General features: G+C 37.8%; 1 protein-coding gene across 4 annotated transcripts in view; it reads left to right on the forward strand.

Annotated features, from left to right (window-relative positions):
• Cacul1 (CDK2 associated cullin domain 1) overlaps positions 1–17,264 on the forward strand; it is a 54,388-nt gene that overhangs the window by 22,242 nt on the left and 14,882 nt on the right. For all 4 annotated transcript variants that reach the window (XM_050148770.1, XM_050148778.1, XM_050148750.1 and 1 more), the window contains 2 exons: positions 13,753–13,848; positions 14,372–14,474. In XM_050148770.1, coding sequence (XP_050004727.1) covers positions 13,753–13,848; positions 14,372–14,474 — 199 coding nt within the window. The remainder of the gene's footprint in view (positions 1–13,752; positions 13,849–14,371; positions 14,475–17,264) is intronic.

Consider the following 17,264-nt stretch of genomic DNA (forward strand, 5'->3'; position numbering starts at 1 on the left):
TTTTTCCCATTCTGCTTCCTGCCTTGCAAAGCTGCCTTTTCTCGGTATTACATTCATTTCTGTTCACCTATAGACAGCCTTCCTGGAATTCTTGTCCAGCCCTCAAGACAGAACAGAACAAAGCAGACAGTTGGTATTTGTTTATGGACTCCTAGCCTCTTAGCAGTAACAAGCTTGTTAGGGCTGCAGCTGTCTTTGTATTCAAGTCCGGCTACTTCTCTGGCTCTTCTGGGAGGCAAGGACTCTGTCCTGCTTCTCTTTTTAACCTTAGTATCAGGCACAGCCATAACTCAGACACTTGAGTGAATGCTCATCAGCTGATTTTGACCTATACCAATGGGGAAAGTATCATGATTAATCTTTGATAATTGATCCTCATGTTCTGTAGGTGTTTAGGTAGTTTTCATGACCAGAATATGGCACCCATTGTATTTGGGTGGAGCATGTTATTTGCCAACCTGGGTTTTAAGTCCTTGAGCCAGAGCAGTATTGTGGTCTGAGTTGCATTTGGCAGATAAGCAAAGATTGACCATTGCATTGACAGATCAATGGGTTGAAGCCACAGGGCATCATCCTCTGTCAAGGGCGTCTTAAAATAGGGTACTGGTTTGACTTATTTATCCAAGTTTAAATGTATGTTGTGGGTCTTGGAGAGATGGTTCAGCAGTTGAGAGCACTGTCTGTTCTTCCAGGGGATCAGGCTCAATTCCCAGCACCCACATGGCAGCTCACACCTGTCTGTAACTCCAGTTTGAGGGCTTCTGGCACCCTCTCACAGTCATACATTCAGGCAAAACACCAGGGAACATAAAAATAAAGGTGCATTCTGTTGGAGAGACTCAAAAGTGCTGTGTGAAATAGCATTCCATATTTATTTTTGGTGTTGACCTAAAAGATAGAGAATATAGTTTTCAGATTTTAATATTATTAGTCTATCAAACCTAAATATTTTTGTAAAAGTAGCATAATCTAACATAGTGTTGTAAAACACAGACCTCACACTCCCACATACAGCTTTCAGTTTGGAATAGTGTCTTTTCTACCCCTTCAGTAACTTAAGAAGTTGCTCGTTGTTGAATTGGTAAAACAAATAACTGAACCCATTCAGTCTTCTCATTTGTTGCTTCACTTGATTCTTGTCTATAGTTTCTATTTGAGATTGTGACAGTTTATCCTGCTCATTTTTTTATATCCCTCTTCCTATAACTTCTGTCTCTTTTAAATATAAAGAAATTCAGGATCCCCCCCTTTTTTTTCTATGTCACCAGAGTATTGAATTTTTAGGTTTTTTTTTTTTTGATTCTCAAATGAATGGAACTAGTTATATACAGAAAATTGTTTTACCAACTTAGTTTTGTTTTTGTTGTTTGTTGCCGAGACAGGGTGTTAATATGTAGCCCTGGCTGATCTGGAACTTGCTGTGTAGTGTTGAAATAAGAAGCGGCGGGGCTGCGTCCCCAACACCCCAGCCGCTTGGCTAGCTCATGCCCGAAATAACAACACACAAACTGTATTCATTTAAGAACTGCTTGGCCCATGAGCTCTAGCCCTTACAGGCCAATTCTTGCATCTGGACTAGCCCATTTCTAATGATGTGTGTAAGCACCCCAAGGTGCGCTTACCGGGAAGATTCTAGCCTAAGTCCATCCTGGGTTGCAGCTGCCTGGGAGAGCTGAGCATGGCGTCTCTGCTCCAGCAGAGCTGTCCGGTCTCTCTGGGAGCAGAGCAGAGTCTGACCTCACTTCCTCTTCCGCCCAGAATTCTATTCTGTTTACTCCTCCCATCTATGTTCTAAGCTGAGGCCAAGCAGTTGGTTTATTATAACTTAACCAATGAAATCAACAGATTGATATATGACTCTCCCACATCAGTGTAGACAAGGCTTCCTCTGACTCCCCCATGCTGGAGCTGAAGTGCAGAGATGTGTGTCACCACTCCTGGCCTGCTTGGTTTTGCAAAGTTCTGTTTAACCTTTAACAGTTGCTCGCTTTCAATCAGTTGGAGCTTTTACTGTATCTTACCCACTTAGCTGTTTAAGCAGAGACTGTTTTTAGGGAAAGACAAAATCATTAAAGTGGGGGAAACAGCACAGGTAATGCTGCATTCAGGCCCCGATAAGGTGCGACCAAAGTAGAGCAGGGGGAGGGAACTGGTATAAGTTCTCATCCTTAAATCTCTAAACGGCACTTTAAATTTATTTCTTTATATTTTATGTGCATTGGTGTTTTGCATGCATGTATGTCTGTATGAGGGTGTCAGATCTTGGGAGTTACAGATAGTTGTGAACTGCCATGTGGGTGCTAGGCGTTGAACTTGTGTCTTCGGGAAGAGCAGTCAGTGTTCTTAACTGCTGAGCCATATCTCCAGCCCCACTAAACAGTACTTTATGGAAGTGTTCATCAGCTGTTTTAATTAAAGGGAGTTGACTGGGTATACCTAAGATTTTTTTTTTTTTAAAAAAAAACTAGTAATTTTGGTGCCTTTTTCTTCTTTTTTTTTTTAAAGAAAAGGTTCAGTTCCCACTTTATTTTCAAAAATAGTGCTGTGATTGTTTATAGAATTAAAATATGCAACAAGGGAAACACATTGTCCTAATTGTATACTACATGTCTTAAAAATCACTTAGTCTTCCTTTCTTTTATATGTACTGCTATGGGACAGACCAAAAGCAATATACCTTTAAGTAATTTTAATATTTTGGTAAAATCTTATAAAAGTTTAGCTTAATATGGAGTCTTCTGAGTAATTATGTGAAACACAAAAATCATAGCACTGGTTATTATACTAGTGACAGTTGCATTCACTGCAAATGTAAGATTTCTTGGTACCTTTTAAGCTAAATATATCTTGGTTTGTAGATACTATATTTGACAAACCAATAAATAATGAAATTAGTGGAAAGTAAGCCATAATTAGTCTTAACTTTATTCAGGCTGTACAAACACCAGCTTATATTACTTTATTGTATATTGTATAACTTATATTTTTCTTACCCAATTGCCAGTAAAGGTCAGCCATGTCTTCTTGGTATTAAGAAATGGGCAGGCGTTACATTGCTATTTGCTTTTTCCCCAGTGGGTGGCAGTACAATCCAACTGGTTGCTTACAGCTGTCTTAGCAAAAATAAAAAGTAAAAAAAATTAAAGATCTTGATTTTTAATTCTGCTGAGGTATATAGTGTGCCTTAAAAACAAACAAACAAACAAATAAATAAATAACCTCTTTACTTCTAGTATAGTTTTTTCCTTACTAGACTGAAGGTTTTAGATAATAAAATTATTGGGCTGGAGAAATGGTTTGGTGGTTAAGAGTTCTTGTAGCTCTTGTGCAGGACTGGAATATGGTGTTGAAGGAGGCCGCTTGGTTGTTCCGGCTGCTCGATCCCAAAATAATCACACAGAAACTGTATTAATTAAATCACTGCTTGGCCTATTAGTTATAGCTTCTTATTCACTAACTCTTACATATTAATTTAACCCATTTCTATTAATCTGTATATTGCCTTGTGGCAATGGCTTACCAGGTAAAATTATATCCAGCTCTGGCAGGGCTACATGGCTTCTCACTGATTTCTCCCTTCTTAACCCAGCATTCAGTTTAGTTTTCCCCACCTAGCAGTGGGTCTGTCTCCTATAGCTCTGCTATGGGCCAAAGCAGTTCCTTTATTAACCAATGATATTTACTGCATACAGAGGGGAATCACATATCACCTCCCCTTTTCTATTTAAAGAAAAAGGAAGGTTTTAACATAGTAAAATTACATATAACAAAACAGGTATTAAGCAAGAATTACAGTTACAATATTTATATCTATTTTATCTTTTATCATAACTAAGGAAAACTATATCTATTCTTCAACTCCATCAAAGACCGCAACAGGATTTAATATTACCTAAGTAAACAGGAAGTGCATTGTAAGCAACTTCCAAAACCCTAGAATTGACAGAGACATCTCCCTGCCTGGACAGTCACCCAAAGTTCTTCTCTACTGTTGGGGCATCCATCTTCAGCCAACAGGCCCATAGTATCTGGCAGACTTTTCCACGAAACAGGAAATTTCAAAGACAGTTCTACCTATATTGACAGTTTGTCAGTCACTTTCTTCTGTGTCCTGCAGAATGTCTAGCAGACTTTTTCTATTCTTTCATGAAGCAGGAACCCCAAAAGACCTTTAGACAAGTTCAGCAGTCATTTCTCTGTGGGTCCTGCATGTCCAGTTGATCATGCAGTCCAGACAAGAGCAGTTTTTTGCCCAAATGGCTAACCAACTTCATAAGGAAGTCTCTTTGATGCCCATCTTCCTCTTGAAGTAGATTGGTGCTGCCAGGAGCAGATGTGTCTTGTTGTCATGAAAAGTCCTAAGCTCTTAAAACATTTTAAATGAAGGTCTCTGAAAGATTTGAAGAATACCTACCTAACCGAAATACATCTCTATATATCTAGAAAACCTAACTAACGTGACTATAAGCTTGACTATTATAGATGATTACTAACCTGTATTTCTTAATTATACATTACATTTTTAAAAGTTCCTAAAGGGTTGTCTTTGGCCCTGTTTAACCCTGGTATATGATTAAATTCTTTTTCCTGGTTCTTGAATTATGTCCCAGGCATTTAAGGCTGTTTTGTGGCATAGGGACAAGATTTGTTCATCATAAAGAACTTGAACCTGTTGGTCAACATAAGTGCCCTCACCAAGAATTTGATCTTGGGAAGTCTCAAGTCCTTTTGGTTTTTTCTGTTGTTCTAAAATTTTAGCCTCTTCTCTGAAATTATATGTTTTAACAATTAATCTCCATATACAAGATTTATCTTCATATATAAAATTTGTATATAATATACAAAAATATAACCCAATGTAAAATATTTAAAATAGTTTTTTTTAAAAAGTAAAATCAGTAATCTAGTTTTTAAAAAATATTTTTTATTGTTTATTTACTTTATTTTATGTGTACTGGTGTGAAGGTGTCAGATCCCCTGGAACTGGATCTTAAAGACAGTTGTGAGCTGCAGTGTGGGTGCTGGGAACTGAACCCAGGTCCTCTGGAAGAGCAGGCAGTGCTCTTAACCACTGAGCCATCTCTCCAGCCTCAGTAATCTATTTTTTAAAAATATTTATTTATTTATTCTATACACAGTGTTCAGCCTCCCAAGTATGCCTGCAGGCCAGAAGAGGGCACCAGATCTCATTACAGATGGTTGTGAGCCACCATGTGGTTGCTGGGATTTGAACTCAAGGACCTCTGGAAGGGCAGTCAGTGCTCTTAACCTCTGAGCCATCTCTCCAGCCCCAGTAATCTATCTTTTTATATTTATATCCTCTCTTTTTTCTTTTCAGAGTAGATTCAATACACTCTCCCTTTATCTTATCATATCTAGTGGCTGTGGTGGTTTAAATAAGAATGGTCCCTATGGTCTCGTATTTAAATGCTTAGTTATGCACCAAAGTATGGTCTGAGTGTTGAAACTACCCTTTTCTATAGAACACCCTGTTTACTTGAAGAATGAGTGGATAAAGAACAGACTGATTATTGAGACTTAGGTATTTGAAATGTGTCTGCTGGTAGAAGATATATGTAACTCATTGTTTTCCAGTGACCAATGTGCAGTGGTATTAAATATGTAAATTAAAGACTCCAAGTAGAAGGTAAATCAGAGCACCATATAATATTTAATGTACCCATTGGTAGTTTCAGGAGACTTAATTTGTATTGCAACAAATTTTCAAGAAGCAATCATCTGTTAAGCTTCTGAGAAAGAGAATTTGTTGTGTCATGAAAGGGCTAATCAGGTTTGGGTGGTGGTTGGCAGCAGGTTCATGCCTTTAATCCCAGCACTTGGGGGGCAGAGGCAGGTGGATCCCTAAGTTCTAGCTCTAGGATAGCCAGAGCTGAACAGAAACTCTGTCTCAGGAAAAAAAAACAAAACGTTGTGTGTGCGTGTGCGCACACACACATATACACACACACACACACACACACACACGGAAAAAAGAAAGAGAGGAGTCTATTCAGATACATCATTCTCCCTCACCCATTTACAATTTTTTGAGGTTAGATTTTCTTCCTTTAATTCAAAACACATAATAATTGATTAGTGAAGCAGATGCAAGAATTAAGTTGTAACAGAATTGTTAAAATATCAAAATAATTACTAAAGTTACTTAAGTACTTTTGGATTTGTTTTGGAAGATTATTTTTCATAAACAGTATGATTTTATGTAATGACTTTATTATTGTCATGTTGGAATGAATTAATTCAGGTTTTTTAATATGTAAATTGTTTCCATTTATTTAGAATATAGACATTCAATTACAAAAGAATGAAAACTATATGCCTCAGACCATTATTTAAAGAAAAGTTAAAATGTTCTAGGGCTACTAAAGCACTAAATGCAGATATCAGTTGAAATATGAATAATCAACTTTTTTATACATTTAAAATTCAGATGTTTATATTTATATTTTTAAAAAATTGTTGTTTTACCTTTTCCCTGAACCACTGTGTAACAGATCCTGTGAATGTAATATAACAGACTGCCATTCAAAGGTGTATTTTAACTTTTAAATTTATTTCATCATAGCAGTGTACCTACTTCCTAAGACGTAAATTGAAGCATAAAGAATTATTGTTTTACATAATATAGCCAAACCTTGGGATGTTGCCAATTGAATAATTTTATCAAAAAATGGAAAGCTCTCCATTTATGTTGATTCTACAAAGCATGTTCCTTTGTTGCTGTTCGTGTTGTTTTGCTTGGTGTATTGTAAGGAAGGTCCATCCTGGAGTAAGCATGCTATCGGCTGTTTCTGATGTGAAGCAGTTGTGTGGCTGTAGGGATGCTGAGCCTTCAGTGTTAGACAGGGAGGTGACAGTGATTTGGCTGCAGCAGAAGAGACTACGCATGGCAGAGTAGCAGCAAACACAGAAGATATGTGACTGCTGAACTTTGTTATTGATTTTTATTGATCTTTACACAAATAAAGAATTAGAATAGATCATTTGTATGAATTGGGTGCAACCAGCAAAAACAGCTTAGAAAATTCTATAGTATTTAATGCCCTTGCTTCTTCAACATGGAACTAGCAAGAATATGAAAAAGAAGAGAGTGGAAGCCTATAAGTTAGAAAGAGACTGGAAGGAAATTGCCATCAATGTCACAACATACAGGTCTTATTTTGACATAGACCCAAATAAAATGTTAAAAAAATAGGGCTTTCAATATGATTAGGGGAAATCAGAATATTGATTGAATATTTCATGAAATAAATTATTGCTAAAATATTTAAGTATATGATGAAATAAGTTCTAGAATTATAACATTATTTAAAAATTTGAAAGATGATCTCAACTTTTATTTTTTTCTTTTTTTATTAATTGAATTTTATTGAGCTATACATTTTTCTCTGTTCCCCTTCCTGCCTCAACTCTTCCCTCAAGATCTCCATGCTCCCAATTTACTCAGGAGATCTCATCTTTTTCTACTTTCTACTTTTCTTGTAGATTATATCTATGTAAGTCTCTCTAGTGTCCTCATTGTTGTCTAGGTTCTCTAGGATTGTGGTTTGTAAGCTGGCTTTCTTTGCTTTATGTTTAAAAAACACCTATGAGTGAGTACATGTGATAATTGTCTTTCTGGGTCTGGGTTACCTCACTCAAAATGATGTTTTCTAGCTCCATCCATTTGCCTGCAAAATTCAAGATATCATTATTTTTTTCTGCTGTGTAGTACTCCATTGTGTAAATGTACCACATTTTCCTTATCCATTCTTCAGTCGAGGGATATTTAGGTTGTTTCCAGATTTTGGCTATGACAAACAATGCTGCTATGAACATAGTTGAGGACATATCCTTGTGTCACAATTGAGCATCCTTTGGTTATATACCCAAAAATGGTATTACTGGGTCTTGAGGAAGGTTGTTTCCTAATTATCTAAGAAATCGCCACACTGCTATCCAAAGGGGTTGTACCAGCTTGCATTCCCACCAGCAATGCAGAAGTGTTCCCCTTTCCCCACAACCTCTCCAGCATAAGTTGTCATCAGTGGTTTTGATCTTGGCCATTCTTACAGGTGTAAAATGGAATCTCAGAGTTGTTTTGATTTGCATTTCTCTGAATAAGGATTTTGAATATTTCCTTAAGTGTCTTTCAGCCGTTTTAGATTCCTCTGTTAAGAGTTCTCTCTTTAGGACTATACTCCATTTTTCTTTTATTGGATTATTTGTTCATTTGATGACCAATTTCTTGAGTTCTTTGTATATTTTGGAGATCAGACCTCTGTCTGATGTGGGATTAGTGAAGATCTTTTCTCATTCTGTAGGCTGTTGATTTGTCTTGTTGACCATGTCCTTTGCTTTACAGAAGCTTTTCAGTTTTAGGAGGTCCCATTTATTAATTGTTTTTCTCAGTGTCTGTTGCTGCTGGGGTTATATTTAGGAAGTGGTCTCCTGTGCCAATGCATTCAAGTGTGCTTCCCACTTTCTCTTCTATAAAGTTTAATGTGACTGGCTTTATGTTGAGGTCTTTGATTCATTTGGATTTGAGTTTTGTGCACTGTGATAGTTATGGGCCTGTTTTCATTCTTCTACATGTTGATATTCAGTTTTGCCAGCACCATTTGTTAAATATGCTTTCTTTTTTCAATTTGATATTTTTTTTGCATCTTTGTCAAAAGTCAGGTGTTTGAAGGTGTGTGGCTTAATATCTAGGTTTCCTATTCGGTTCCATTGGTCCTCCTGTCTGTTCTTAGGCCAATACCAGGCTGTTTTCAGTACTGTAGCTCTGTAGTAGAATTTGAAGTCAGGGATTGTGATGCCTCCAGAAGTTCTTTTATTGTACAGGATTGTTTTGGCTATCCTGGTTTTTTGCTTTTCCATATGAAGTTGAGTGCCATTCTTTCCATGTCTGTGAAGAATGTTGCTGGGATTTTGCTGGGCATTGCATTGAATCTGTAGATTGCTTGCACTGGTGAACTTTTGAAGACCTTGGTAAGGAGGGGAAAAAAGTGCATAGCCTTAATTTGAACTGATTAGCTTTTGCCTATGCTCTTGTACTTTTGTGTTTAACAAAGCTGGAGTTCTCTTGGCCTTTGTCCTTCTTAACGTACTACCTAATGCCTGAGCTCAGAGGCAGCTTGCTTTCTAGCACAGAGTTGCTTCTTCCAAAAACTAAGTCTCATTCTTGGTGAACTCTTTTAGCTTCCTTCAAAATGGCTCCTTTCTCCTTGTTTGCTATACAAACGTCCTGCTTCATTTGTTCTTCCTCTTGACACAACATAGAAGTCACATTCCTTGACTCTATATGTCTCTTGAAAACCAAGGTGCTTGTTGTCTGCTGAGTTTCAAAGTCTCGGTGATTTTCATTTCCCACTTTGGCAGTACCTGATGGGTACTGGTAAGTGCTGAACATTTTATATTTGGGCTTTGCCTTATCGTACTTCTTCCTCAGTCAGCAAATGTCAAATGTCTATTTGTCCCAGCCTTGAGCTTGGCAGTAGAGTTGTTATGTTCTGGAAACTAGTGGGTCTATCTAAACAGCATTGCTGACCAAGTTACTCATCCTAAAATGTCTGTAATTTGGTTTTGGAAATTGTGTATGCTTTGGTGAGTGGTAGTATAATTACTAAATCCACCTTGTTGTCTAGGCTCTTCATAGTTTAGAGTTGGGGTGTCTCTTGAGAACAACCTGTTGGTAAAGCCCAGTTTTATTTGTTTTGGGGCCATACAGTCTCATTGAGCTACCCAGGCTATTATCAAACTTCTGGGCTCAAGGGATTCAGCTTCCTCGGGAGTACAGATGCTCTCCCCGTACCTTCATTAATTCCAGATAGAAAAGGCTTTTTGGAGTCTTTAAGGTTAAAGATTTATCATTTATTATTTTCATGTGTATTTGTGCTCCCATGTGAGTTCATGTGCACCATGTATGTGCAGGAACCTGTGTGGGCAAGAAGACAAAATCAGATCCCTTGTAAAATGCCATGTGTGTGCTGGAAACTAAACCTGGGTTCCCTGCAAGAAACTGCCGAGCCATGTACCCAGCCCCATCTTTAGTTATTTTAAATAGTGTAAATCATTCCAGGAATCAAAATGTTTTAGGCTCAATAAAATAAACCTACTCCAAGATAGATTGTTAGAAAAAGTACAAATTGGTACTAGAATAATTTCACATTTGTGCAAAGAACTATTAGATTCTTAATTCTACAAGCAATATATTTCGAAAGGATAGAAAATAATTAAATGGCCATTGTTTCAGGGAGGAAGAAGTGAAAGTAAAATTCTAAACCCATTGAACTGACGAGGGTGTGGCTGTGATAGAGCACCTTTGTCTGGCACTGGGTGAGGCTCTCTGCTCTGTCCAAGCACTGGCACCACTTCCCCTAAAGACTGGGAGGAGTTTAGAACAGTAGTTTTTGTTTTGTTTTTTTTCCCCCTCAGATTCCTTTTTCTTGTTTGATGTGAGCAATTTTTTTTTATTTAATTAATATCCAAGCCAGGTACTGTCATTTTGGAATAGTGAAGCTGAAACTAGGCTGCATTTTTCCCAGTAGAGACCAGAGTGTACTGATTTTAAGTTTTAAAGAGGAACAGTTTGATTTGTATTCTCAAAATGACATTTATTTCTAGATTCCTGGAAAAGATGAAGTTTATTTCTCAGATCGTAATAATGTATGGTCTTTGTTATTTCCAAGGTTTTAAGTGAGTAAGTGCTGCATGAAGCGTGGAATAAAGAAGCTGAGTGTTCTGACATTTGATTCAGCACAAAAAGTGCTTTTTATACTCCTAGCCTTTGAGGCTTGGGGACTTTGTGAAGGAATATGGAGCTCAGTTGTACTCATTCTCTCTGCTGCTCAGTGTGCCTTTTGATCAGTGTTCATGTTTTTAACTCTTAGACGAAGTGTCCTTTCATGAAAAGGGAAAAATATTTTAATGTAATGGATTTTCAGATTTTTTCTTCTATATGTGTAAAATTTACTTCTTTGAATGCTGAATATCAATTCCTGAATTCTTTGAAGCTGCTTTGAGAAAGATGCTGCGTGTGTCTGTTCATTTCTGGTAGTTAGCCTGTAATGCAGAATCATTGCCCCCAGTTTCTCTGGTTGACAGACTGCTTTTTGAAATGCTACTGGATTTTTCTAAGTGTTAGGCACATGGTTGCTGTTTACTCCTACTCATGGATAGGAGGTTGTTTGTCTGATTCTTGACACATCCTTAGAAATAACGTAGTGTGGAAATCTCTCCTCAGAATGAAAATGAAAATTCTAAGGGATGAATTAGTTACTCAGTACCGTAAACCCTTATTAATACTAAAATAGAAACTTAGATTTAAACAGAGCTAGGTTATATTATGAAGTTTAGATTTCAAAAGACTCTGTCTTTGAAAAATACATCTCTCTCTGTCCTGTATTCTAGACATTCTGGTCAGATTGTAGAGGAACAGGTAAGGCACAGATCCTGCCTCAGGGCTTGCAGTTAGTGACAGGGTGAGTTGCCCAACTAAGGGTCATGAAACTCATGTTTTGAGAAAGCTACAGTAGATCTTGAAGGAATAAAGCAGGTCTGATGGAGGTGGGGAGAAAGATGTCTGGGCAGACAAAAGACACTGATATTACTTGGGATTGGCTGGTTGGTCCATGTGCTGGGCTGGGCAGTATTAAAGGTAAAGGCTGTAGATGCAGAAAAGTAGACAATGTGCCTTCAATTGAGAAGTCCGAACTTAAAATAAAAGGTGGCGGATTTGAGAGTAATAAGAAGGGAGTTTCGGCACAAAGTAACCCAGAGTCCCCAGGATCAGATTGAGTCTTGGTACATATTAAGCTTAGCTTGGGATCACAGTCAAATAGTTAAATATTTTTGAGCTGTTTACCTGCTACATGTGATGGGGACAACCTTTATTCCACAAGCAGTTAGGAGGACTAGGAAGAGACATGGAAAGAGAACACCAGTGCTCTGTAATGAAAGATGAAATAGAGACAGTTCCCTGCATGTATTCTAAGCTTCTAGGTAGAAATGAAAACATTTGTGAGGTGATTTTACAAATTATGAATTTAAAAAATTAAACATTTAAGAGTATTAGAACATTAAATGTTTCTCAAATAGCTTAAGACATGGCTTCTATAATTTTACTTTAAAACAATTTTTTAATTTTTTAATATGTATTTCTGTATATTTATGGATGAATGTGTCTGAAGAAACCAGAAGGATGGGATCATTGGTGCTGGAATTACAGGTGGTTGTGAGCTGCCTGATAATGGGGGTTTGGGGAACCAAACTTAGGTCCTCTGGGAGAGCAGCAAGCACTGTTTCCCCCTGAGCCATTTCTCCAGCCCCCTCATTTCACGTTGTTGGACTTGTTACTTAGGAGTCTTAGTGTGGCGAACTGGAAAGCAGGATTTGCCAGATGGTGAAATTTCCAAAGGACAGGCTTCATGTTTTTGTATTTTATACATTCCCCAACACCCTAGCCCAGGAGTTAATTTTTAGTTGAACATGTGTATTTTACATTTGCTAATATTTTAGTCTTTTAAATTACTCTTTCATTTAGGCTTCTTTACTTTTAAAATTAAAGAATAAGGTAAAGTAGTACATGAATAAATTTTCTGTAAAACATAACAACTCAAAGCACCACAGCATAACAACTTACAGCAGAATACCACAGCCTGGGAAACTTATTTCTTATAGTAGTTTAGAAGCAGAGAAGTTCAGGATCAAGTTCTGGGTTAGGGGGTTCCTGGTGAGGACTCTTGCTGACTTGTAGGAAGAAGCATTTTCACCAAAGCCTTTCCTCTGTGCCACATTTTGATAGCAGATGTTTGGGAGTAAGCCCTTTGGTATCCTTTTAAGGGCACACAGTCTTGTAGGATGAGGGCCATGCCCTTATGACCTCATGGAGTTTTAATTATTTCCTTATTTCAGATACAGCTATACTGGGAGACCAGACATGTTCAGTCAACACACAGTAAAAAAGAGGTTTCCATAGTGACTTTTGTGGCTTAGTATTTTGTAGCAGTGGGTGAAGTTAGGAGGTGTACTGTACTTCAGTCTAGACCTGCATGTATATGTGAATTCTTTGAGTTCTTACTTCTCATGTTGATAGTTTATTAGCTAGAGTAGCCGTTTACAACCAAGCTAGCATTATAAAATTTATTAGCCATTCTAGCAGTGTCTTTTTTTTTAAAAAAAATAGGTTGATTTTTTTCTTATGTGTATAAGTGTTTTACTTGAGTGTATGTTGTCTACCTCATGTGTACAGTGCTTGTGTGGTATTGGGTTCCCTAGAACCAGAGGGACAGATGGTTGTAAGCTGGTGGGAATTGAACCTGGGTACTTTTCCAAGAGCAGCAAGCATGTTTAACGGCTGGACATCTCTTTAGCCCCTCTAGTAGTATCTTGAACCTTGAACCTGTTTTACATGTTTGAGCCCCCCTCCTCCCAATACAGCTTGATTTCTGTAGGAACTGTCTCCCTAATTCAGTGGTGATTTATTAAAAACATAATATGTTAAAGTTCTACAGTTTTTAAAGGTGACTAAACTGATTTGGAACAAAGACACCTTAGCTGACTTTAAAATATAAGTCTGTCTCTTACACACACACACACACACACACACACACACACACACACACACACACACACACACCACTACACATCTTATGGGAATTTGATTTCTTTCTAAGTTAGTTTGTATTGCAGAAGGTTGAAGAAGGACTTTTACTTGGTTTCTCAGAGTGCTTATGTTGCTATGCTTTCTTACAGGCCAGCCCTCCAGACCTCTATATTGAGAGATTTAATATAGCTCTGGGACAGTATATGGGAGCATTACAGAGCATCGTGCCTCTTTTCATATATATGGTAAGTTAGAGCTCTGTTTACCTCCCAAACCATGTGGTTTTCTTTTCCTGAGTCAGATTAACGATGGGTGTCTTCATGAATCTGGAGTTGAGAGTAGGAGGTGTAATCACTACCTTATTCTTCACATCTCAATGGAATAAGCCTAAGAGTGAAGGTGACAGAAGAAATCATGCCCAATTCTGAGAGTCCCCCTCACAGTTTTATTTTATTAAACTTGTTCTTTCACCATTTCATCCTATGTGTAGTACATTCTGTTCCCTCTTATCCCCCTCTGTGTTACCCCGCACCCCCATACACAGGTCCCATTCCCACATTCTTGCTGAGAGAAGAACTCACAGAGATCTGCCTGCATCTGCCTCCCAAGTGCTGGGATTAAAGGCGTGCGCCTCCACCGCCCAGCCTTATTATTATTTTTTTAATCAGTACATTTATACATTATTCCCTTAAACACTATTTGATTCTCCCACTCATGGGTATGATTGCTTTCCCTTGTTGATATATAAAAACTTATTTTATTTTTCAGAATAAGTTTTACATAGAAACTAAACTTAACAGAGACTTAAAAGATGATCTTATAAAGCTGTTTACGGAACACGTTGCAGAAAAGCACATTTACAGCCTAATGCGTAAGTAATTTCACTTCTTATGGGGGGAGACAGTACTAGCCATGGTCTCCTTTTCCTTCTTCCCTTTCTTCTCCAGCTCATTCTTTTCCTTTCATCTGAGAACATTGTCTTCTGAATTCCAGTATTGACATCTCTAGAACCAGACCTCAGTCTGCAGAGAGAGACACCTGGGGTTGAAATTTTAATTTACCAGTCATCGGTTGTTGTTGGAATACTTAGGCAGGTCACGTATTGGACAGTGTCTTGTGCCTGCCCTGATCTGTGTTGCCTTTCTTCACTGAGCAGAAGTTTGATTAGCAGGGTTGCATGTAACTGCAGTATCACTCACTGACTCTCAAAGGGGTGCTAGGTGTCTATCTGGTTTCTACTGTTAGTCTAGTGTGGCTGCTACTCACTGTGTTAGCGAGCTGCTAGCCTCCTGTGGATGAGCATTTGTAAAGTATTTACCATGGCTGTGTAGATAGCTAAATCAGGGACAGGTGCCAAGCTCAGTCTTTCCTACTCCTGGCTCACAGTAGGTGGCATCGTTTCCTCTTCATCTAAAGTAGACTCCAGGTGTACCTTCAGTTGTCTCTCCGCACCTTCAAAAAAGCACCCAGCAAGGCATTCTTTAGTAATTTGGTACTAATGTAGACTGTAGTTTATATTTTCTTGCAGTATTTCAGTTGTAATTAGTTGTTGCCACACAGATGTTTTACTGAAATTTACAAAGTAATTGTTTTAAGCTTGATCACAAACTCTTTTTGTTACTTTTGATTTTAAATTAAGAGAAGGGATTTATATACTAGACCAGTTTACTTTTGCAAGGCACAGTTTTTACAAAATCGTATAGATTCAATTGACATCAATTAGCTCCCAAAGAGTCCAGAGTCTCTTAGAGAGGGCCTTGCGTTGGCTTAAAACTGTAAGCAATTTTCCTGCCTGAGCCTTCCAAGTTCTGGAATTCAGAGTTTTATTACTGCACCAGCTTCTAACTATTGGTTATAGCCTTGATACTGACATTGTTTTTAATTTTTTTTTATTTTGTTTTGTTTTTGGAGACAGGGTTTCACTGTAGTTTTAGAGCCTGTCCTGGATCTAGGTCTTGTAGATCAGGCTGGCCTTGAACTCACAGAGATCTGCCTACTTCTACCTCCTGAGTGGTGGGAATAAAGGCATGCGCCACCACTGCCTGGCTTTTTTTTTTTTTTTAATTTTTTTAAAGCACATTTTCTTCTTTGTTAAACTTTTATAAAGAAACACTATGTCTGATAGAAATATGTATTTTATTTCTAAATGACTTTATACTTGCTAATAATTTGGAAGTCAACTTTATTGTATATACAGAAAATATTAAAGAGAATATTATACTTAAATTGACTGTAAGTACTTTCTAGTCTGGGCTTTTCAGAAATTGACACTTAAAGGATACAGCCTTTTCCCAGCAAATAGAAAAGGCCTTACATTTTTGTAGGCTGGATTAAACTAAACACATCAGATATTTATTGAGCAGCTGGTATGTATTGTACGTAGGATGGAAGACACAGCTGCTGGCCACACTGGTTTGGGTCCCAGGACAAGGAAGCTCTGTAAATGTTTGACAGGTGCATAGATGATCGGCACAAGGATTGTCAACAGGCACACACACGGTTTACATGCAGTAGGACCTGTTCTAGATACTTTACAAATATTGTTTAAATTTCATTACACTAAGGTAGGTGGTCATTACCATAGAAATTGAGACAGATAAAAATAAGGTCAAAACAACAGTAATTCAGGGTTGGTATTTTGACTCTAGTGGCTACAACACAAGTAAGTACACCCAATGTCTGTGTTTTTCTAAAAATCAGAACATTAGTTTGTAGCACGATTACTAAAAACCCAGAGACAGATAACAGATATTGGGGTTCAATCTGAAGACCAGAAAAGCAAAGCAGCCAGCCACTGGCTCTTACCTCTACCTCAGTCCAAAATGGAGATACTGCCTTCTGAACCCTCAGAATGAGATTGAAGTAGAGCTGTATAAACATAATACCTTAAACAAAAGTAGAAAAGTACATATAACAAAATTGACCTTAAACTTATATTAATAAACCAGAGTCTATACTAACATACAGTAGTTATTTCTGTAGCATTAGTTTCCTTCCTTTGGTCTTTAGCACACTGGACATGCTACTGTTCCATTAACTATCAATTGGAAGTACAGTGGCTCCAGCCAGCACCGTCTTTCAATCTGCTGTATTCTGGAAAGGGCTTTTTGAAGCAGCTTCTCTGCCCTACTCTGCATTGGCTGATGTGGCCTAGCTGGGGCTTTCCATTGCTGGCTTGCATGACTGCTAAGTTTTTAGTTTCTTAGACTTTCTCCAATAGTGAAATGTTCCAAGATTCATAAAGTAGAAACTTGGAACTGTGTTTAAAGTCCTAGACACAGGAAAGATTTCCTGCATCCTATTGGGTAGACTACTGGGGGACATCATGGACCCCCATCTCTCATTGGGGGGGTATTTCAGACTAGTGTGTGAGTTCATATCTTAAACTAATAAGGCAAGAGTATGTGCTAAAGACAGATTGGTACTCGATGTCCTTATGTTCATGAATTAATACTTTGTGAATAAGAAACAGTTTCTGTTATAGGTGAGGCACAGTGCATGGTCATTGCATACATGTGTCCTTGGAATATAAAGTGACATGGTTTTGACTGTAACAAAATTGCTTTCCTTAGAAAAAAGTTTTCACTTTGAATTAAACTGAATGTAGAGCTAGGAGGATTTACATTAATTGAAGTATTTAGATGGTGCTGTACTGAGCAGA

The sequence above is a fragment of the Alexandromys fortis genome, unplaced genomic scaffold (genome assembly GCF_014885135.2).
Source record: "Alexandromys fortis isolate MF-2015 unplaced genomic scaffold, M_Fortis_MF-2015_v1.1 scaffold_16, whole genome shotgun sequence".
Lineage (NCBI taxonomy): Eukaryota > Metazoa > Chordata > Mammalia > Rodentia > Cricetidae > Alexandromys > Alexandromys fortis.